Below are 21387 nucleotides of genomic sequence, written 5' to 3'. Positions count from 1 at the left end.
TCCCTTTTGCGCCGCACTCAGCCTGATTCGCTGGAAACTATCGATTTGAGAGTTTCCAGCGAGCTAGACTCTAGGCTGCTTTAACGTTCTTGCCGATGCGAGCCAGCCCGCACCGTTTGCAACCAAACACGTTTTTCCTAGCCCAACTCGGCCTTGTTGGAGATAATGCGGGCAACCAAACATGCCCAATATAAGGAGATAAATTTTGTGGCTGTGCCTAGTACTCCCTCCGTCCCAAAATAAGTGACTCAATTTTTTGGGACGGAGGGAGTACTACATAGCAGTTCGGTAGTACTTTTCGGAGTGCAGCAGAGTAGAGTTTGTGGGCGGGTAACTGGTTTGGTAGAAATCAAAATGTGTGAGAGGGGGGGAAGGAAAAGGAGGGGAGGGGAGGGAATGAGACGCGCGTGTGGTTGGACTTGTGTGACGGGGGCGACCAAGGAAAGCGGGCGCAGCTGGGGCCACAGGCCAATGATGATGCCCCCGGGCGGTTACTGGAGTGGAAGTGAACTTACGCCACTATAATCACCACACGCTCGAATAACCAGTTGCATTATTACTGTAAAAAAAAGCTCGCTGGTTTTGTTGGGCAACAAACGAGTAGTAATAATCAATCAATCAAGCTAGAAAACGAGTATATAATCAATCAATCACAAGTCCAAGCCCCGATTAGAGTGCACGCGCGCGGCACACGTCCGAGCGGGAGCAGGAGCGATCGATTGCCTCCGATGGGATGGATCCGTGGCGAGGCCGTGCGCGCGTGACTGCACTGCATGCCGCTAGCTGGCATTTACCACGCTCCACCACCGCTGCCTGCTTGCAACAGGGGGAAGGAAGGAAGGAAAAGGCGGTTGGTTTACTTATGCCGCCGCGGCCGCGCAGTCGTCGCCAAAAGCTCCCGCCCTCGCCATCCCCGGGCCCCGCACTCCAGCGACCGTCGCCGTCCCCCTCCCGCATGGTCAGCGCCGCGACGGCGCTGGCCGGGTGGCCGTTCCGTCCGCTACACTGTCCTGCCAAACGCCTCTCTCTCTCTCTCCTCTGCGCGACCGAATCTCTCTCCCTCTCTCTCTCTGCAGGCCACAGCACAGCACACGATACGATCTGCCCCTGCCACAAGTCTCACACACACACACACACGTCCCTCGCTTTACACCCTTCCTTCTCTCTCTCTCTCTCTCCCTACGTAGCAAGAAAGATCCTGCACGCACCCTCCCCGTCGCTCCCTCCCCCTATTTAACCAACCGCGGCCACCGGAGATCGATCGGTCCATCCATCGATCGGGGCGGACGGCCGGGGAGAAACCCAGCCCAGAACCCCAGCTCCTCTCCAGCCGCCCGCCATGACCTAGCCAAAACCCCAACCCTTTCAGATCCATCCATCCATCCATCCGCCCAGTTCGTCGCACGCCCGCCCGCCCCTTTGATTTATTTTAATTATTTCTCCTCCCCACCGAATCTCGCCGCATTCCGTACGGCCCTATATATTTCCTCCCCTCCCCTCGCCGCCGATCCGCCACGCAGCCGCGCGCGCGCGCCTCCTCCAGCAGCGGCGCGGTCCACGGTGAGTGGTGTTCGTCTCCAGGCTTTTTCGAGCACGCCTGCGTGCGTGCGTGCCAAGTGTTTCTCTCGTGTTCGTCTGCGTTTCTGCTGTTTCCGGGGTGCTAGATCCGTTCTTCGGTCCTCGTGCGCAGCATCGGTCTGTGGTTTTCAAAAGCGCCCACGTAATTTTCCCTGTGGTCTCTTGCGTGTTTCGGTCGTCGGCGGCCTGCGAGCATGGCGCAGCAGCGGAGATCAGCTCGTACCGCGCTGCGCGGCTCCATGGCAGGCCCAAAGCCGCTTTTATCTGCCTGCAAAAGTGTCGTGTTTTTGGCTTCCATTTCGGTTGGCTTTTTCCGCTGCTTTTCGAGGCCTTCCCCTCTTTTCTTCTGCCTTCGCAGCGGCGTCAGCCAGGAACCACCACATGCGCTGCTGCTGCTCGACGCAATGCCTTCGTCGCTCCACAATTCGCGTCGCCCATCGTTTAGCCTGTATTTTGAAATTTTGACCCGTCGTGTTTTGGGACATCTACCCGATTTTTCCGCATGCTTTTCTGTTTGGGTCGGTAATGGCAGCAAGGAGCATCGGCTAGGGTTCTACTCTTCGATCTGATTCCTTTTAATTCTTCGATTCGATGGGCAAGCTTTCGCAGTTCTATTCGCGTGCGCCGATCTTGGATGGATCGGCGTGTGGTTAATTCGTGCGCTTTTGTTCTTGCGGCAGACAACGCGGAGGCAGATGGACGCGGAGGCGGTGAGGACCACTCCTCCGTGCGCGGCTCAGACGCAGGACTCCCCCATGGTACGTGCGTGCGTGCCTACCTACGTACCTGAAGATCACCAGCTTTTCTTTTGCCAGTCCGGTTTGCTTTTGCCTTTTTGTTCGTCTCTGGGGCAATCTGTTGGATCTGTCTACCTTTTAATCAATATATACTGTGTGTGTGTGTGTGTGTGTGTGTGTGTGTGTGTGTGTGTGTGTGTTAACGTTACGTTTGATACGACGGGATGTTTTATGCATGTGCCCCCGACCACGGTGTCTGTAGTGTCAGTTTGTTACATCAGCAGCGAAGTGGTAGATGGATCACTAGTTGCCCAGTTGTGATTCCACAATTTTGGTGTTGCTAAATGTGCATACCGCACATGGCTCCGCCACGCCACGAGCTTGAACCAGCTCGTGCGTCGTCGGGTGTGCTTCCATTCGGGCACACTAGTTGCCCAGTTAGTTCCGTGTTAATGCGTTCTCGCTTAATTAATTAACTTACGAAATTTATGTACGTACGTGTTGCCCAAGTTAGTAGGCATCTAAAAAGTAGAATCGGAGTCTGGATTGCATTCCGGATGGAAAAGATGGAAGGGCTACTAGTGCGTGGTACTGATCCGGATCCTCATGCTAAACGGAATGTGATTTGCAAATTAAATGAACAGAATTCTGTTGAAAAGCATTAATTAATGTTGCTAACTGGAGTTGTAGGGGTAGTTGCTAATTAAATATGCTCCTGTTTGCTGTTAATTAAGGTGAGGTCTCATGTCATTATGATGGTCTGTTGATGATGCATGCACCAGTAGTACATTTTGGGTGCAACTGATCCTTGAACAGCTGACACCTGTGAAGTGCAGTGCTAAATCTGCTTTAGAGTACACTGAAAAAACAAAGATTGAAAGTAGCTTGCTCAGCTAGTGCCACTTTCAGCAACTTTTTGTTGATTTTTCTGGATCCATTTGTTATTGGTGCAACTAGAAATGATGTTTTCTCAATTCGTCCCGAATACTTATGTTGCGGATGCTTGCATGGCTAAAACTAGTACTGTAGTTCGATTTCAGTTGTCATTGTCCAAAGTCTGAAAATGTGTCCAAGACTAAATATTGGCTACACACAAACCCCAAATATGGAGCAGATGAGACTAACCACACAGTACACAATAGCCAGTATCTGCGATTTGTTAGATTATCCAACAAGAACAGGAAACAAATTATTCTGAAGGTACAATGTGGTGTTGAAACGTGTTTCTCTTTAACATGACTGGGTCTTCCCATCACACACGTCCACCCCCCAAAGCATTTCCATTTCAGTCCCACTGTTCTCCTTGTTTCTCTTTATTTACACGAATCATGCATCTGTCTCACCTGTTCTGGCTGTACAACCTTTTGCAGAGGCCACAGGTGCCCAGGTTCTACTACAAGAAGAGGCCTGCAGGCCACAACAGAACTGGCAAGGATGATAGCAGCCCCAAGATCCAACCGCCCAGCTCGCCCGTGAGCAGGCAGAGCCTGTCAACCTCTGCCATCCCCACCTATCATGCTGGTGAGTGAGCAATGCTGGTCTCGGACATGGAACGTTTGTGCAATCCTCCACTAATTCCTGTTCATGCCAAGTTGCTGAAATTGGTTTTCACCTGGTGATTTGGTCTGGTCAGCAGGAGGGTTCTACGAGATCGACCACGGCATGCTGCCCCCCAAATCTCCAATCCATCTCAAGTCCATACGCGTGGTTAAGGTAAGAATTCTATCTTCTCTTCTGTCACTTTTCACCGTGCAACGCTGGTGGCTCTAGAGAGAGTGAGAGTGCGCCTCACTGTCACTGTTTCTTGGAGTACGAGGTGTTTGATCTGGCTTGTTTCTGATGTGATCTCCGGCTGTGTGTGTAGGTGAGCGAGTACACGAGCCACGACATCACTGTGAGCTTCCCGTCCCTCCTGGCGCTGCGGAGCTTCTTCTCCTCGTTCCGGGTGCCCAGCTCCGGGCCAGAGCTTGACGAGCGCTTCGTCATGAGCAGCAACCACGCCGCGCGCATCCTGCGCCGCCGGGTGGCCGAGCAGGAGCTCGAGGGCGAGATGCACCAGGACAGCTTCTGGCTTGTCAACCCCTGCGTCTTCGACTTCAGCGCGTCATCTGGCCCAGCAACGGCACAAGACGCGCTGTCGTCGCCTGAAGCTCCACCGGCTCCGCCCAAGGCGCCGGCGGTCACCTCCTGCCTCCTCGCCACCCTCAAGTGCGATGGCACCGGGTGGGGCGTGCGGCGCCGCGTCAGGTACATTGGCCGGCATCGCGATGTTGCCAAGGAGACCAGCATCGGCGGCTACGAAACAGAGGCCAGCGTCAAGGAGCTGCAGCGCCCGGCGCAGGAAGATGACAGGAGGAGGAGCTCAATCAGAGCCAAGAGGAAGCGGGAAGAAGCAGAGGGAAGCAAGGACAAGCCCGGCAACCCGGCGAAGAAGAAGAAAAGCAAGGCATACAAGAGCCCCAAGAAGCAGAAGAGGCGCCACGTGGAGTCAAGAGACGGCGACCCTCGGCGCGGCAAGGACCGGTGGTCGGCCGAGCGGTACGCGGCGGCGGAGAGGAGCCTGCTCGAGATCATGCGCTCCAGCGGCGCCACCCTCGGCGCCCCGGTAATGCGGCAGGCGCTGCGGGAGCAAGCCCGCAAGCGCATCGGCGACACCGGCCTCCTGGACCACCTGCTCAAGCACATGGCCGGAAGGGTGCCCGATGGCAGCACGGACCGGTTCCGGCGCCGTCACAACGCGGATGGCGCCATGGAGTACTGGCTGGAGCCAGCCGAGCTGGCTGAGGTGCGCCGGCAGGCCGGCGTGGCTGATCCGTACTGGGTACCGCCACCCGGGTGGAAGCCCGGTGATGACGTGTCCCCAGCTGCCGGTGATCTCCTGATTAAGAGGCAGACGGAGGAGCTCGCTGAGGAGCTCAATGATGTCAAAAGGTATCCATTTTTTCTGACTACCATCGCTGTTTCCTCCTGCAGTAGAGCAAATTATTTGATTTCCAACATTGTTCCCCTTCTTGGTGATGTCAAGGAACATGGAGCAGCTGAGTTCTAACATGGTGGAGCTGGGCAAGGAAGCGAAATCTGAGGCTGAAAGAGCTTACAGTTCATGGAAGGTAACCATGCATGTCCTTCATATTAAAATAAGATCCTGTCGATTTCCCTATCCAAGCATTTCCCTCTGTTCCTCTTTTCTGTACTTCTGAGGAAAGGTGATTTCAAAAATACAAAGTTTTATTGCTGCATCAAACACACAAAGTTCTCTTGCGGGATCAAACACACAAAGTTTACAACATGATTTACCCCACATCTCCCAACCACCCAAAGAAGGAAGTTTGCAGTTTCTTCAGTTGATCAAATGTTATTATGCAGTGTTAGCCCAGATTATGTGTTTTCTGAATTTTCTTATGGGTATAATGGAAACCTGGGACCTGTAGATACTTCCCTCTTTAGTTCTTTCTCAGTCTATGAAGGTGCATATATGTGAAGAAACTGCCTACATTGTGAGGAAAAAAATCATTCTTGAACATAACCCTTTTGGAACTGCACTTCTGATCATCTTTAATCTGGTCTCCCAACTAACAATGTATAACAAGGTGTTAAGCACATACTTAGTTTTTAATTAAGAATTTGGTTTCATTGTTTCTGGTCTACTCTTTACTATATCTAAGCCACTCCTTTGCTTGTTTTGTTTCTCAGGAAAAGTACCAGAAGGTGGTTAAGGCAAATGAAAAGCTAGAGAAGCAGGTGTCGTCTTTGAAGGTAATTAAGTGCCTTCAGAAATTCTAACAGTTCATCCCAGACTAAGCAAAATGTACATGTTAGTGTTAGTTTTTTCAGAGAATTTAGCATTAGTTGATCACCATTTTGATCCTTTTTAAAACTATATAGCTATATATATGCACATTGGTCAGCATTTGTTAGCTGCAAGTAAATATATGACCTTTGCATTGTTGAATTACAGGACACCTACGAGAATGTGGTTCAGAAACACAGTAAGTTAAAGAAGGAGGTGCGGTCACTGAAGGTACACTCATGTTGCTAACTGAATTTCCACTATTTGCATACCACCATTGCATTGTGATACCTATCTATCTAACTAGGCCATGAAGGTTCTTAAGAATGTCTTTATTCAGTCAACATGTTCTCTGGTTATTCTGCTCTGCAGTTCATTCTGACAGTTCTTCTTTTTCCTTTCAGGATAAGTATGACTTTGTAGTTGAAAAGAATGATAAGCTGGAGGAGCAGATGGCTTCTCTCTCTAGCTCCTTCCTGTCTTTGAAGGTAGGTAGCACAGTAGCAGAGCCCTCTCTTGCATACTCTGCACAGAATTACTGAACTCTGTCCTAGGCTATCTGTGTTCCTGGACTAAATAGTTGTGTTCCATTTTGACTACACAGGAGCAATTTCTGTTGGCAGAGAAGCTGAAGAGTACTGGAATGGAGGAGGTGGCTGTTGTGGGACAGAACGAGGGCAGGCGGGCGCTAGACTTTGGTGGTGGTGAGCAGAGCCAGAGCCAGAGCCAGAGCCAGATCAGGCAGCGTTCAGATGTTACCGCCGTCGAGAAGAGGACGGCGAGGAAGAGCAGCTTCCGCATCTGCAAGCCACAGGGCACGTTCCTGTGGCCAAGCAGCAGCGGCACGGACATGAGCGGGAGCGGGGGAGGCAGCAGCGGCATCAGCATGGACCACCACCAGCTCCCCCGCATCGGCCGTGCCACGGCAGTTGAGGTGGTGATGGCGGAGGAGCAGACGATGCTGGGGGCGGGGGACTACTTCTCCACGCCGCCATCGGCGTCCTCCACCACCAACGCCGGCAAGCTGCTGGCCCTGCCCAGCCCCAGGTCACCCCTCCAGCCACAGCCTCTCTTCACCGCAGGGTTCACCGTCCCGGCCTTGCACCCCTTCGCCGGCCTCACCTTGCGCCACATGGTCAGTAGTACACTTGCCTCTTCGTTTCTTCTTCTTCCCGCCAAATCAAAGGCAGCAAGCTGACGCTGATCGATCAATGATTGTTGTGTTTGCTTGCTGTGCGCGCGCAGGATTCGCCGTCGTCGCCCTGCGGTGCTAGTCTGTTGCAGCAGGGGGGGAGGAGGATGGCCATGCCCAACCTGGAGGCCGGAGGGATGAGCACCGTGGGCACGGACCTGGCCCTCGCCACTCCCTCCTACTGCTGAAGCTCAGCTCCTTCCCTTCCCCTCCCCTGCATACGGTACGGTGATCATCATAGGTTAAGATAAAAACTGCACAAACACATAGAGAGGATAAGATAAAACCAAAAAAAAAGAGAGATAGATTAACGAAAGTGAGAAACAAGTTACTACATGGTCTCGGCGGTTCTCGATTACAGTCAGTCAGTCAGTCAGTCAGTCGCACCTTGGTTACAGTCCAATAGCAGCAGTTTGCAATTTATTCGTCGTCAAAAAAGTTTCTAGTTGGTGTCGAGGATGGATGTATTGCCTTGCCGGAAACGTGACTTTGGTTGGTGGTTCGCCAATGAATATGTCTTTCTGTTGCTACCTTCGACTGCCCTTTTTGTGACACGTTTCAAATGGAATGGAATGTGTGTTTTGTGGGCGAGGGCTCCATATCTATATATAGACTTCATATCATTCTGATTTATTTTTCATTTCCTGCTGAACAGCTATATTCTCGAGTGTGACACCGTGCATATCTGGTCGATCACACATTCACACCTAGTAGGTCGTTTGAATTCTACTATGTAGGAACACCGATAAACTCGCTGTCTGACTATATCTTACTCTTCTATGTAGACCTCAAAATGACATTACCGCTAGCCCTCCATCCTAAAAATTATAGTGGTGTAGATCCTCGAAATATTTCAGGGTGTCACGTGAGCATGCAAATTATAAAAATCATCATCCAGGTCTTCAAAGTGCAATAAGAGTCACCTCGTTTTTGCCTTATCGCTTTGATTTTTAGCATTTAGCACCTTCTCACTACAAAATGAATCTGTTTATACACCTCTCGTGCTCGCACAGCTTCACGAGTTTGCTGTCGCGCTTGCCTAATTCGCATTGGTTGTTAACATCGACGTTGCGACCAAGTGGAGGGTGCCTCGAACAACCGCATCTTCGACATGTTTGTGGCTGAAAGGATCGAAATGACCCGAGGGGATGAATAACAACAATTGTAAATTTTAATTAATTATTAGTAACTTTAGGCCATACGGACTATAAAGGTGTGCATAAACTCGCTACAGTGAGGTAAGCAAAACCAATAAGATGAATGCAACAACATGTAGTGAATGCAAGGTCAAGTGACGAAAATAAACCACAACTAAAGAGCTAGGGTTAGGGATAACTAGAGACTCTAGAGACGAGGATGTATCCCAATGTTACTTCCTTGGAGGGAAGCTAATCGTCGTTGGAGAGATGGGTGTTACCATAAAGACTCACCCCTATTCTCCTTGAGATATCGCAATGAATGTGTTCCTCAACAACTAGTGGTAACCCTCAAGGCGGCCTCCAAACCTTCACAAACGTTGAAGAAGATCACAACTTGATTTCTCACCGGGGACTCCTACCGCCCAGGGGTCTCTAACCTACAAGAATAACAAGACCCATCAAGGAAACTAGGGTGGGTCAACTTTTGGTTGTGGAAGTGTAGATAGAGCACTTCTCTTTCACTTCCCAAAAATTTTGAGTGAAAGGGGAGGGATATCTCCAAGTAATTTGAGCAAGTATAATGAATGCGAGAGAGAGGGGAGTTGTCACCTTCTTCGTGGGAAAGAAGGGAGGGGGGGTATTTATAGCTAGGGCAGGTATTTATAGTTAATCCCCACATCCAACTGTTACGACACATTTTCTACGTGGGTCGGAAGTTTCAGGTAGGGACGGAAGTTCTGGGAAAGTTCCAGGTAGGGCCGGAAGGTCCGGGGTTTACAAAGATTTTGCACCAAAAGTCCAACCTCTCTTAATGCATGGACGCTCAGCGCTCGGAAGTTCTTAGAAGGTTCCGAGGTATCCACAAAGTTTGTTTGCGATGTAAACTCTCCTAGTCCGACAGAACCTGACCGAAAGCTGCCTCAGATGTTCCTAGCTATTTGGAATATGTGCGTTAAGAGCTGATTCAAGGGCCCTCTCTCTCTCTCTCACTCAGATTTTAGGCATGACTTTGAGTGCATTTTTGTATGTGTGCATGTAGTTGATTTTCACAATATGTTCAAGATGCATCCCGTCTTAACAGTATGGTTGCCTTATACGTACCCAATAGTATAAAATATAAAAATCATCAAAATAGAATTGTTCCATTGAACCTAGGCTATTTTTTTTTGAGGGTGGCTATTTTTTTCTTTGAAATGTCAAAGATTGCCCCCTATTTCGCACAGGAATAGGAATTCATTCCTACAAACTAAAGAACTTCAAATATTTCTTTTCTTTTACAAAACTACTATCCTTTTTCGACAAAATTCCTGTAAGCAAACTTTGGTTTTTATTTTATTTCTCTCTCTTTTGAGATTTTTCTTGAGGGGTCTCTTTTGAGATATAGGAGCACCTTTACGTTGCTGCCAAGTTTGGTGGATCAAGCGAATCAACCTGTGATTGAGTTGGTTAGGTGGACAGTGGTATCCCCAACCTATCAGGGTTTAAATCCTGGTGCTCGCATTATTCCTGGATTTATTTCAGGATTTCCGGCGATGCGCTTTCAGTGGGAGGAGACGTTCCCGTCGACGACGAGGCGCCTACGGTGACTTCGTAAATCTCAAGATGATATGCCGGCTCAGTCTTTCGGAGGTGCTCATAGGGATAGGGTGTGCGTGTGTACGTTCATAGGGGTAAGTGTATGCGCGTGTATATGAGCGCTTATGTCTGTACTGATGCTAAAAAAAAAGTTTGGTGGATCAAACTTGAGCGCCAAGTTCCTTCGGACCGGGCCAGAGCCACTTTGCATCCGACCGGTATACCCCTTTGCCCCTAAAACTATTCAGTATTTACGGTCAGATTGCCACTAGGAACAATCGTTTCGGTCCGCTCCTCCTCTCCCGCAGGGACAAATCCCCTCGTCCCGACACGACCGCTAGGGTTTCTCCCCGCCGCCGCCGCCGCTCCTCTGCCGCCGCCCGTCCGCCCGGATCAGCCTCCCTCCCCAAACCCGCGTCACCCGTCGCCGTCGCCGGCTTCCTCGCCGCCCCCACGTTCCCCTAGCCCAGGTTAATTAGCACCACCTCCCACCGCGATGGCGGCGGCGGAGAGCACGGCGCTGCCGGCGGACCCCCGGCGCGTCCGCAACACGTGCATCCTGGCGCACGTCGACCACGGGAAGACCACGCTGGCGGACCACCTCGTGGCCTCCTGCGGCGACGGCCTCCTCCACCCCAGGCTCGCCGGCCGCCTCCGCTTCATGGACTACCTCGACGAGGAGCAGCGCCGGGCCATCACCATGAAGTCCGCCGCCGTGCTCCTCCGCTACGGCGACGGCCCCGCCGCGTACCGGGTCAACCTCATCGACTCCCCGGGCCACATCGACTTCTGCTCCGAGGTCTCCTCCGCCGCGCGCCTCTCCGACTCGGCGCTCATCCTCGTCGACGCCGTCGAGGGCGTCCACATCCAGACCCACGCCGCGCTGCGCCAGGCCTTCCTCGAGCGCCTCCGCCCCTGCCTCGTCCTCAACAAGCTCGACCGCCTCATCACCGAGCTCCACCTCACCCCCGCCGAGGCCTATACGCGCCTGCACCGCATCCTCGCCGACGTCAACTCCATCTACTCCGCGCTGCGCTCGCACTCCTACTTCTCCGTCCTCGCGTCCCTCGAGGACCAACCGTCCTCCAGCTCGTCAGCCTCGCCGGACGATCTCCCGGACGATGCTGATGACGACGAGGAGGACGCCTTCCAGCCCCAAAAGGGCAATGTCGTCTTCGCCTGCGCCCTCGATGGCTGGGGCTTCCGCATCCACCACTTCGCAGAGTTGTACGCCACCAAGCTTGGCGCCAGCGCCTCTGCTTTGCTGAGAGGGTTTTGGGGGCCGCGATACTTGGACAAAAAGGTGGATAAGAAGGGTAAGAAGAATTTTATGATTGTGGGAAAGAAGGCGGTGGAGGGTACTGACCGGGAGCCCATGTTTGTGGAGTTCATTCTGAAGCCCCTATGGAAATTGTATGAGGGAGTGCTGGGGCAGGACGGGGAGATAGTTCAGAAGGTCATTAACAACTTCAAATTGAACATTCCGCAGCGGGAGCTGCAGAACAAGGACCCAAAGTTAGTTTTGCAGTCTGTGATGAGCCGGTGGCTGCCGCTGGCAGATGCAGTGATGGCAATGGTGGTCGAATGCACTCCTGACCCTGTTGTCGCTCAAGGGGCCAGGGTTGCAAGGCTTATGCCAAAGAGGGAGCTTGCAGCAGAGGATGCTGCTGATTGCGCTGAGGTTGTCTTGGAGGCAGAGAGGGTGAGAAGATGTGTGGAGACCTGTGACGCGGGTGCAGATTCACCGGTGGTGGTGTATGTGTCCAAGATGTTTGCGGTGCCATGTAAGATGTTACCACCGAAGGGGGTGCACGGTGAGTTGTTGAACCACCAGGATGCAAGTGAATCAGAGGAGTGTTTTATGGCATTTGCGAGAGTGTTCAGCGGGGTTCTTCATGCAAGGCAGAAGGTTTTTGTGCTGTCGGCATTGTACGATCCACTGAAAGGGGATGCAGTGCAGAAGCATGTACAGGAGATTGAGCTGCAATACTTGTATGAAATGCTGGGACAGGGCTTGAGGCCAGTTGCCAGTGTGAGTGCTGGGAATGTGGTTGCAATTCAGGGCCTTGGGCAGCATATATTGAAGAGTGCCACATTGTCATCCACCAAGAATTGCTGGCCCTTCTCAAGTATGATGTTCCAGGTGTCTCCGATGCTTAAGGTTGCAATTGAGCCCGCCAACCCGACGGATCTGGGAGCTCTTGTTAAAGGGATCAAGCTTCTTAACCGAGCAGACCCATTTGTTGAGTACACTGTCACGCACAGGGGTGAACATATCCTTGCCGCAGCTGGGGAGGTTCATTTGGAGCGGTGCAAAAAGGATCTGGAGGAAAGGTTTGCAAAGGTTAAATTGGTCGTTTCGGACCCCCTGGTCTCCTTTAAAGAGACGATCGAAGGAGAAGGTGCTGGCTTATTGGAAGGCTTGAAGGCTCCGCATGCATTTGTTGAGAGGACTACTCCAAACGGGAGATGCACTGTGAGAGTTCAGGTCCTAAGGCTTCCCAATGCTCTGACCAAGGTCCTCCAAGAAAGTGATCAATTGCTTGGTCAAATAATGGAGGGGAAAACAGCAAAGAGGAATGTAATGTTAAACCCACAAATTTCTCAAGATGATTGTGATTCTGTTGCGATGCTTAGGCAGCGCATGGTCAGTGCCATAGACAGTGAATTGGAAGCCATTTCTGAGCAAGTGGATAAAGAAAAACTTCAGAAGTGTAGAAAGACATGGCTTGGGTACCTCAAAAGGATCTGGTCCTTGGGTCCTTGGCAGGTTGGCCCAAACTTCCTTCTCTTGCCTGATGTTGAATCAAGTGATGGTGTGATAACCATGGAAGATGGAAGGCAAGGTATTCTTGTGCGTGGTAGAGCAGATTTTTCTGAGAGATTGGGGTTTGTGAGTGGATCTGATGCTGAAGCTAACCATACTCCTGACAGCACTAAATCATCAGCAGATACTCCTGAATCGTTACATCTAGAATCTGTGGCACTAAGGAACAGCATTCTTTCAGGATTTCAGTTTGCCACGAATGCAGGGCCTTTATGTGATGAACCAATGTGGGGTCTGGCATTTATCATTGAGCCTTACATATTTGCTGACAACTCTGATGCTGCCCATCAATCTGATCAATACAACATCTTCAGTGGCCAAGTAATAACTGCAGTTAAAGAAGCATGCCGAGCAGCCGTTCTTCAGAACAACCCAAGGCTTGTCGAAGGCATGTATTTCTGTGAATTGACCACCCCGACTCAGCAACTAGGTTCAACATATGCAGTTCTTGGTAGGAGACGAGCGAAGATTTTGAAAGAAGAGATGCAAGAAGGGACTTCAGTATTTACAGTGCACGCTTACTTGCCTGTTGCCGAGAGCATTGGATTTTCTAGTCAGCTCAGGACCTTAACATCAGGTGCAGCCAGTGCGCTGCTTGTTCTTAGCCACTGGGATGCTATTCAGGAGGACCCTTTTTTCATCCCAAAGTCACAGGAGGAGATTGAAGAATTTGGAGATGGGGCAAGCATTGGGCCAAACTTGGCTAAGAAGCTTATGAATTCTGTGAGGCGGAGGAAAGGATTGCATGTTGAAGAGAAAGTTGTGGAGCATGGCACGAAACAGCGAACTCTCTCTAGGAAAACATAGTTGTACTTTTTTGTTAGGTAGGGAAACTGTATCATTGTCCCCGGTTTTGTGCTGGTAAAACTGCAATACAAGACACTATCAAATATGAAATCTATGTGACCATATGGCTTTGATTATTTTTCATTTTTACTGGTGTATGTTTTGCTCGAGAAATTATTACTGGATTGTTTTGTCACATGTGTGATACAGTATATTAGAGAATGTTTAGCTGTCTGTTATGTTATTAGTTGGTTGTGATATATTAGAGAATGGCAAATTTCACATTGTCTTTGCCGGTGTTGGTTGTGATCAGCCATGGCTCAGTTTATATATGTTATTATCTGTCGTCTTGGTGCTTATTCTATGGCATTCATTCACTTATGAAACCTTGGAGAGAGATAAGTGTGTTACTAACCTATGGAGAACATCCTATGGCCTGTGTAGTGAGATGGTTTCTTTGTACCAGGAAGGAATTACTGGTGTTGTATTATTGTACTTGTTCAGGGGCATGTGCAGCTGCTGCAGCTCCTGACTGTAGGTGAATCTATGACAAACTGACAATGGAAGAATGGTAATTTTATGGGTTCGATGATGCATTTGATTGTGGAGGTGAGATAAATAAGCAGGAAAGTGTTTTCATCATTCTGTTCATTTGTGACTATTTGATACAAGTGCAAATATATTTGGTGAAGTATGCATTATATCACTAGTATAACTGAGTTTTAGTGAAGACTAAGCTATGCCTCATCTGTTGCATATCTAATGTATGTACTCCCTCCGTCCGGAAATACTTGTCATCAAAATGGATAGAAAGATATACTTGTCATCAAAATGGATAGAAAGATATTTCTTTCTATCCATTTTGTCCATTTTGATGACAAGTATTTCCGGACGGAGGAAGTATTAAATAGCAACCTACCACTTAAATGCTGGCAGTATGTTCTTCTGCAAATTTCTATTGATTATGCATATCATTAGTATAATTTATGTGGAGTCAAGACATATATAATGTCATTTTATAAGCATTCCTAATCCTACTAAAGATGCCATCTCTGAGAACCCCACATGCCAATGATGGTTACATATCAACGCAGGCATTTCACCTGAGAGCTACGGCACTCTAGAATTAGTTTGAACGCAGTTCTTTGATCTTATTACTCACATGTATTCTTTTTGCGGGTTTATGCACTTGCAGCTTAGCAGAGAAGTCTATACTGAAACCCCACTGATTTGTATAAACTGATTGCATCATGTGTTGTCTTGTCTGTGGTTGCAGCCATTATCAGAGCAGGGTGGTCTTGTGTGGTGAGTGAACCATGGATATTATAGCTCTAACAGGAGGAAACTTGCCCCACGATTTTCCTTGAAACCTTGATAGGACCACAGCTACATAGAACACAGGAGTGAAACAATCCATTGTCCATCAGCTCCTTTGACAGAAACCGGATTTGCATTCTGGTTAAGACCTACTGTACTAGGGTTACCGCAGTCATGACCACATTGAGACTTCAGGTATGCATTGCTCACTGCTCCATACTAGTACATGTTTATACTTCGTTCCTTGCCCTCCTCTGTAGTCTGTAGGGGATTCAGTGAAAGCACTGCGTGCCGCTAGTTTATTAACAAAGATCTCCTTGGGATCGCTGAATTCTATGTGAAGTATGTTGCTCTTGGTTCAGCTGTTGATGGATTGACCCGTTTTTCCTCTTTCAGTTTGTCAGATAATAGCTAATTCAGTTGTGGGCTCCGTGTCGTCGGATTGCAGGATAAAGTCCGTGTGGTCGAGAGCATCCCAGTTCCATACCAAAGTGCTACTGCAATTGGTGCTTAGTTTAGGACTGTCGCTGAGTTACTTCGTCTGGACATCTTCAAAAAGAAGGTGAGATTGTCGTATTTCCTCCTGATTTTTCCCTTTTTGGCGCCTAGACTCCAGCGTTGTCAGTTTACCATCACCATGATTCAGCTTAGCCCTTTGCAATGGTTGTGGTATTCTTCATGTACATACAAGTATATGTTTTAGCAGTACCAGTAGCTTTGCGGCGAGCTACCATCTATTGCCTTGTACAAAAATTATTAGTTTCTGCCCCTGGCACCATCTGGTTTTAGTATATGTTGACTATAAACTGTTCTTTTATGTGTTTATTACAGTCAAACACTCAGCATAATAGTTACATTATCTATGTACAAAGCCGATGGCCTGCCAAAATGTGCTCCGAGAGGCAGGTAAATATGGTGGTCACAGATGCTGCAAACCCAAGGGAGCTTAGGGATGCTGCAAACTATGTAAATGTTTGAGATCACCAACGCATAAGAATGATGTTATGATTAAGGGGGGCGCCTAAATGTCAGGTAACTGAAAAAATGAGTAAATTGCAGAAAACACCGGTTTACAATTTTTTCCTTCCAGAAACCATGGATTCTTGATCAATTTTTTTTCTTGAAACGAAGGCAAAGCTTTGCCTCATGTAATAATTAAGGAGTCGGTCAAATATTTTGCAGAAAACACTCATTGGTCTATTTGGGTATTTTTACCGTGATTATGACATGCGAGGCCCGCATTTGATGACGTGGCGTGAGGGTTCACAAAAGACGATGCTAGACTAGTCTTTTTCCAAAAAAAAGAAAGCTTCCTCCCCAAAACAAATTCCATCCTCTACCCCGATCCAATCGGGATCGGCCGTTCCCGCAGGCCACCGCCGCGGCCTGGGCAAGGTGATCGCGGCGGCGGCGGCGGAAACGCAGCACCAAGCAAGAAGACGATGCGCATCACCGGAGCAAGCAGCGTCACGCCGGCGCGCATCACAGGAGCAGAATGTCACATTTGCGGCCCGGCCACATTGTTTTTGAGCAGTGAAGAGAGCTAGCTTATTGGAGAAGCCTAAAGAAAAGGGAGTCTTGGGAATGACAGGATGCATGGTGCCGAGAAGGTTGGATCCTGTCACAGGAGCAGAATGTCACTGCAGTTTGTTTTCCTTTCCATTGTTGGGTGGTCAACTAAAAACGTGCCCTCTCTGCATCCTCGTCAGAAAAGAAAAGACCCCGTCGTGCTGCTGGCGCTCCTACGTTGTCGTGCCGCCGCCGGTTAATTAGGTGACCGGTCCGGCAGAAGCACGTTGCGCACCATGGTCCGTGCTGGTTGGGTTAGGGTTGGGGGATCCAGAGCAGAGGCAGCACGTGAGGACGCCGGCCCAGCAGCAAGGCAGCAACCCGACGTGCGATGGACGTGGTCAGTTATTAGGTGCCTGCACTGCAGGAGCACGACGCCGGCCGGCTGGCTGGCTTCTCTTCCGCGTTCCGCCAAACAGTTTGGTTTGGTTTGGTTTGGCCCCGCGCGCCTGACCGTTCGGTATGAATCATCTTCTCTTTTTCGCTACCTGCTGGATTGATCGATGGCCACTCCTCCGCTTTCCACTTCCCTTCATCCTTTTGCTCCTTTTAGCTTTTTTTTTTAGGATTAAGCCAGCTTTATTAATCAAAGTTCACAGAAAGTGGGATACAAGATGGGTCATGGGGTTGGCCAAGCCACAGATGACGCCCCGGTCCCCTTCTAAGAGAGAATCTGGCTAGACTATGTGCTTCATAATTTACAGCACGACACTCAAAGGAAAAAATGCATTGAAAAAGGGTAGCTCGAAGACTAATCTCGGTCAGAATGGCACCGTATTGCCCTCTACTACCCGAGTTTATATCACAGACAACTTGCTTGCAATCGGAGGCCACAATGTAGTTGTTGATAAGAAGATCCTCTGCCAAGCACATTGCCTCCCTGCATGCCAGAGCTTCCAGACAAGCCGGATCGTCCACTCCCTCCACCACTAGGGATGAACTCCCTAGGTAATTTCCGTTTGAATCACGACAAACTGCTGTTGCTGACCCACCTCGCCCCGGTCGTACTGCAGCGTCAATATGGATTTTTGCATACCCCGGCGGAGGCGCCTTTGGTCGCTGCGGTCCCAATGGAGCAGTAGGTGCATTTGTTTGTCTTGCTGTCGGGCGGATCACATTAAGCTCGTCACGGTATCTGTTGATGAAAGTCTGTGTTGCTTGAGGACTTTGAAAAATCCCCTCATGGATCGCCTTGCGCCTCGCGTGCCAGATTGACCACAATGTAATCGACAGGAGGACAAACTCGTCATGTGTGAGGGACTCAATAAGCGCAAACAGCCATTGCTTTGCTTTAGGCTCTAACAGCGCCATCATTTTATGTGCAAGCTCCTCATCCACCAAAGCCCATACACATCTGGACATTGTGCATTGAATCAATGAATGTTTCCACGAATCCGGCATCCCGCATAGCCCGCAGCTGCTAGACGTCGTCATATGGCGGTGGGCTCGCACGTCCTCGGTGGGTAGGGAGTGTTTTGACAGTCTTCATAGAAACATCCGGACTTTGCCAGGAACTTCAGTTTTCCAAAGTTTCTTCCACATCCCTTCCTCTGACTGCACTGATGACGTTCCTGGTGACCCATTAAGCCATGCCTCACGGCGTTGTTTAGTTTCTGAGAGCATTCTATACGCTGAGTTAACTGAAAAGGTGCCTTTGGGCTCGAAGTTCCACGACCAGAAGTCGTCTACATTACGAGTACAGAGAGGAATGCCCATTATGATATTTGCGTCCATTGGCATGAAGACCTCGTTCACCCTTTGCTTGATCCAAGTAGCTGAAGTTGGGTCTATCAATTCTGACACAAGCTGCGGTGGGTTCGCCGAGATGCACCCATAAGACCGGAGCATTTCTTTCCTTGGGAGCCAATTATCTGTCCATATGTTAATAGTAGCACCATTTCCGACTTGCCGTATCAACCCCTGTTTCAAGACGTCACGGCCCTCAATTACTGCTCTCCATATTTGGCTCGGATGACCCCCCCAAAGAGGCTTGCAGGATATCCACATTCGGATAATATATGTTCTTTAGTAGTCTGGCACTGAGAGAGGTGGGTTCCTGCAAAAGTCGCCATGCCTGTTTTGTCAACATAGCTAGGTTAAAAAGCTCGAAATCTTTAAACCCAAGGCCACCCATGCCCTTTGGCTTCGTCATAGTTTCCCAAGATACCCAGTGTGGCTTTCTTTTGCCGTCATTCGAGCCCCACAAAAATTTCCTGATTTGCTCCTTTTAGCTGAACGAACCAACGTGGCTTAGCCACCGTGGGCCTGGCTGGCTCTTTGGTAGAATCGTAGCCCGTCTTGGGGAGAATTTGGCGAGGGAGAAGCGGGAGTTTTTTTTTCCAAGAAAGATGTTTGGCCGGCGTGACTGGCGAAACAAGGCACCCAGCAGGCAGGCAAGAACCTGCTGCGTGCTGCCAGCCACACCGCGAAAAAGAATGACCCAACCCATCGAACGGATCAACTAACCGTTTGCTTGCTGGGCACACGCCTTGCTCCCGCCGGTCAATCAACAATGCCAAAAGAGCGAAGCATCCCAGAAGACAAGAGATGGATTCGATGGGAATGTCTGTGCGCCCACGTGTAACCTCTACTTGACCATGGACCGCGTTTGCGTTTGAAGAATATTACATTAGGCGTATTAGCTTTTATTCCTCCTTTTCATTTTTTAGGCATAGTAAGTTTTACATGCATTCCCAAAATGCAAGACCTCCTCCAATGCAAAGGTGCTTAAATAAGGTGCTAAGTATATTATTAAATGCCTTAGCAACTCAAGTCTCCAATGCAAAGGTGCTAAACTTTTGGGTGCAAAGCTTCATGCATTTAATTAGTTGTAGACTTAAAATTATGCTTCCATCTTGGTACACATGCTTAGCACCGTTTCCTTCTGGGGTCACCATACTATTCTCTCTCTTCTTGAGTAGCATGCCACATCAGACTTTTTTGCTTAGTTGACAACCTTAACATCTATCCAAGATGAAGCATTGGGAGGGGCCTAAGACGCATGCAGCCAATTTTCTCTCTTGAGTAGTTATGGGCACCTAGAGATCGTGGTCAAAGGAGACCGTACATGCCTCCCTCCTTTTTTTTCCTCGGTCGTGGATGCTTTCCTCTATGATGGCTCAACTGGTGTGCTAATTTTCGTGCTAAAACTAATACGCCTAACAATATGGGAAGGAGGGATAAAAGCATACTTCCTCCGTTTGTTTTTATAAGACATTTTAAACAACTTGCTATGAACTATTTTAAACAGTGTATGAATGAAAGCAGTAATAACCTGACAGCTGCAGCTGATCCCTGTTGGACTTGGTGCTCTCCCGGGGCCCGGAGATCAAGGAGATTCGGTCAGAGTCAGACCATGCGTTTTGGTCGCTGTCCGGGATTAACTGTCCGATTGATATCCATGTTGAAATGGTACTATTCCTTTCCCATCAGTTTCTTCTGCAGCAGAGGATTAAATCCCACGCAATTAATCCCCAAACCATTGACCATAGATTTTCTTTTCTTTTTATATACTCTGCCGGGGAGAACATATATATGTAAAGTTAGTATATGGTGTGAAATCATAATAGTATACTGTAGTTCATTAGACCACAGTGCTGCCGGATGTTCACTTTCCGGTCTGTATTTCATACTGGCTGGCTATAGTTTATCATGCAAATGATCATATTTTGCACTACCGATGAAGTTAGCTCAAAGGTTGTTGTACAAACATTTTTTTAAGTAGTTTAGATTGCTTACTATATATGCCACATGGTAGGTTGTTGTACAAACATAGTTGCGCAATAGTTACTGTTCTTGTTTGTCAAACAGTAACATATCCGACCAACTCCTAAATGTCAAATAGGAAGGATGTATTTATACTACAGTACACGTGTATTATTATGTTTAGTAAGGATGTAATTTTTACCTTTATGTAGATTATATATATACTAAAAGCATAACCCCAAAAAGGAAGGATGTAAAAACCGTACAAACTAAGGAGAATATCTTGATCCACCTCAGCGCCAAACATATCGGACATCCTAAAACCCATAGCTCTCAACGTCCATAAATATATCTTTTTTTGAACAAAAAAATCAAGAACATCGCCTTCTAAGGACTCTTTCAAAAGCAAAATCTCTTTCAAAATCACCTTCTAGGGAAAGACGCAATGTGCAATCACCTATCGGTCCAAATTCTATCCACTGATTCAATGATGACCATGTCAATTTCCGTATCGCTAGAAGGAAAAGTAAAACATAAAAAACATTTTTCTTACGGGGGGTAAAAAGGTGTGGGTTCTAAATTGATCTTCTACACACCATATTTGTTTCTAACCTCTAAGACCATGTACAATGCATGGTGCTGACAGAGGTGCTTGTTAAAATAAACCGGTTTTTGTTTTAAGCAACAATTAATGCCTTAGGAAAAACCAACTCGATTTCACAAGCACCTCTCTCGATACTTTGCATTGTAGTACATGGCATAATGTGCTTATTGTATCTTATTTTTTGGTGGACGAAACAAACCTCGAGAACGCTCATGCTTTATGCATCGCTAACCCGGCCCACTCGAGCTTGATTGATTACCAACAATAAGCTCTACATTCACGTTCCACCATCCTCACCTTGTCTAGCGAGGTCCTCATTATCTTCATCTCTCATAACCTTCCACTATTCATTCCTGCTGGTAACCTCTTCTCTTCTTATTACTATGATGCACGCTACAACCACCTCTATCGCCCTTGTTGAACATTGGTTACATCGTATGTTTCTCTGTAGGAGAGGAACTATTATTTGGCATCTATATGGCCCTTGTTCAAACATACAATCATAAAAACTTTTTTTTGCGAGAAATTTTTCGATCTATTCATCTTCAATCATGGCAGTACAACGAAT

General features: G+C 48.5%; 2 protein-coding genes across 3 annotated transcripts; both read left to right on the top strand.

Annotated features, from left to right (window-relative positions):
* The first annotated feature begins 878 nt into the window (after positions 1–878).
* On the top strand, positions 879–7930 carry LOC125510485 (protein AMEIOTIC 1 homolog). Of its 2 annotated transcripts, none has more exons than XM_048675684.2 (11): positions 879–1560; positions 2259–2336; positions 3686–3836; positions 3952–4028; positions 4180–5246; positions 5341–5425; positions 6009–6071; positions 6274–6336; positions 6510–6593; positions 6710–7240; positions 7351–7930. In XM_048675684.2, the coding sequence occupies exons 2-11, from the start codon at positions 2274–2276 to the stop codon at positions 7483–7485; spliced, it is 2319 nt and encodes a 772-aa protein (XP_048531641.2). In that variant the 5' UTR covers positions 879–1560; positions 2259–2273; the 3' UTR covers positions 7486–7930. The 2 variants fall into 2 exon arrangements, with proteins under 2 accessions (XP_048531641.2, XP_048531640.2); XM_048675683.2 differs by having other exon boundaries at positions 3949–4028.
* Positions 7931–10275: 2345 nt separating this feature from the next.
* On the top strand, positions 10276–13820 carry LOC125510484 (Ribosomal protein S5/Elongation factor G/III/V family protein). Its single transcript, XM_048675682.2, has one exon. It carries the CDS (start codon positions 10508–10510, stop codon positions 13643–13645), a length of 3138 nt encoding a protein of 1045 aa, XP_048531639.2. The 5' UTR covers positions 10276–10507; the 3' UTR covers positions 13646–13820.
* Positions 13821–21387: the final 7567 nt, after the last annotated feature.

This window comes from Triticum urartu, chromosome 5A (assembly GCF_056163025.1).
Source record: "Triticum urartu cultivar PI428250 chromosome 5A, HENAU_Tu73, whole genome shotgun sequence".
Lineage (NCBI taxonomy): Eukaryota > Viridiplantae > Streptophyta > Magnoliopsida > Poales > Poaceae > Triticum > Triticum urartu.
This window is presented reverse-complemented; position numbering and strand designations above follow the sequence as displayed.

Excerpts from the sequence above, each read along its gene's own strand:
- LOC125510485 (XM_048675683.2), top strand. The coding sequence starts at position 2,274 with ATGGACGCGGAGGCGGTGAGGACCACTCCTCCGTGCGCGGCTCAGACG. Across the intron at positions 6,072-6,273 it reads AGCAGGTGTCGTCTTTGAAG|GACACCTACGAGAATGTGGT; the intron begins GTAATTAAGTGC and ends GTTGAATTACAG. Across the intron at positions 6,337-6,509 it reads AGGAGGTGCGGTCACTGAAG|GATAAGTATGACTTTGTAGT; the intron begins GTACACTCATGT and ends TTTTCCTTTCAG.
- LOC125510484 (XM_048675682.2), top strand. The coding sequence starts at position 10,508 with ATGGCGGCGGCGGAGAGCACGGCGCTGCCGGCGGACCCCCGGCGCGTC.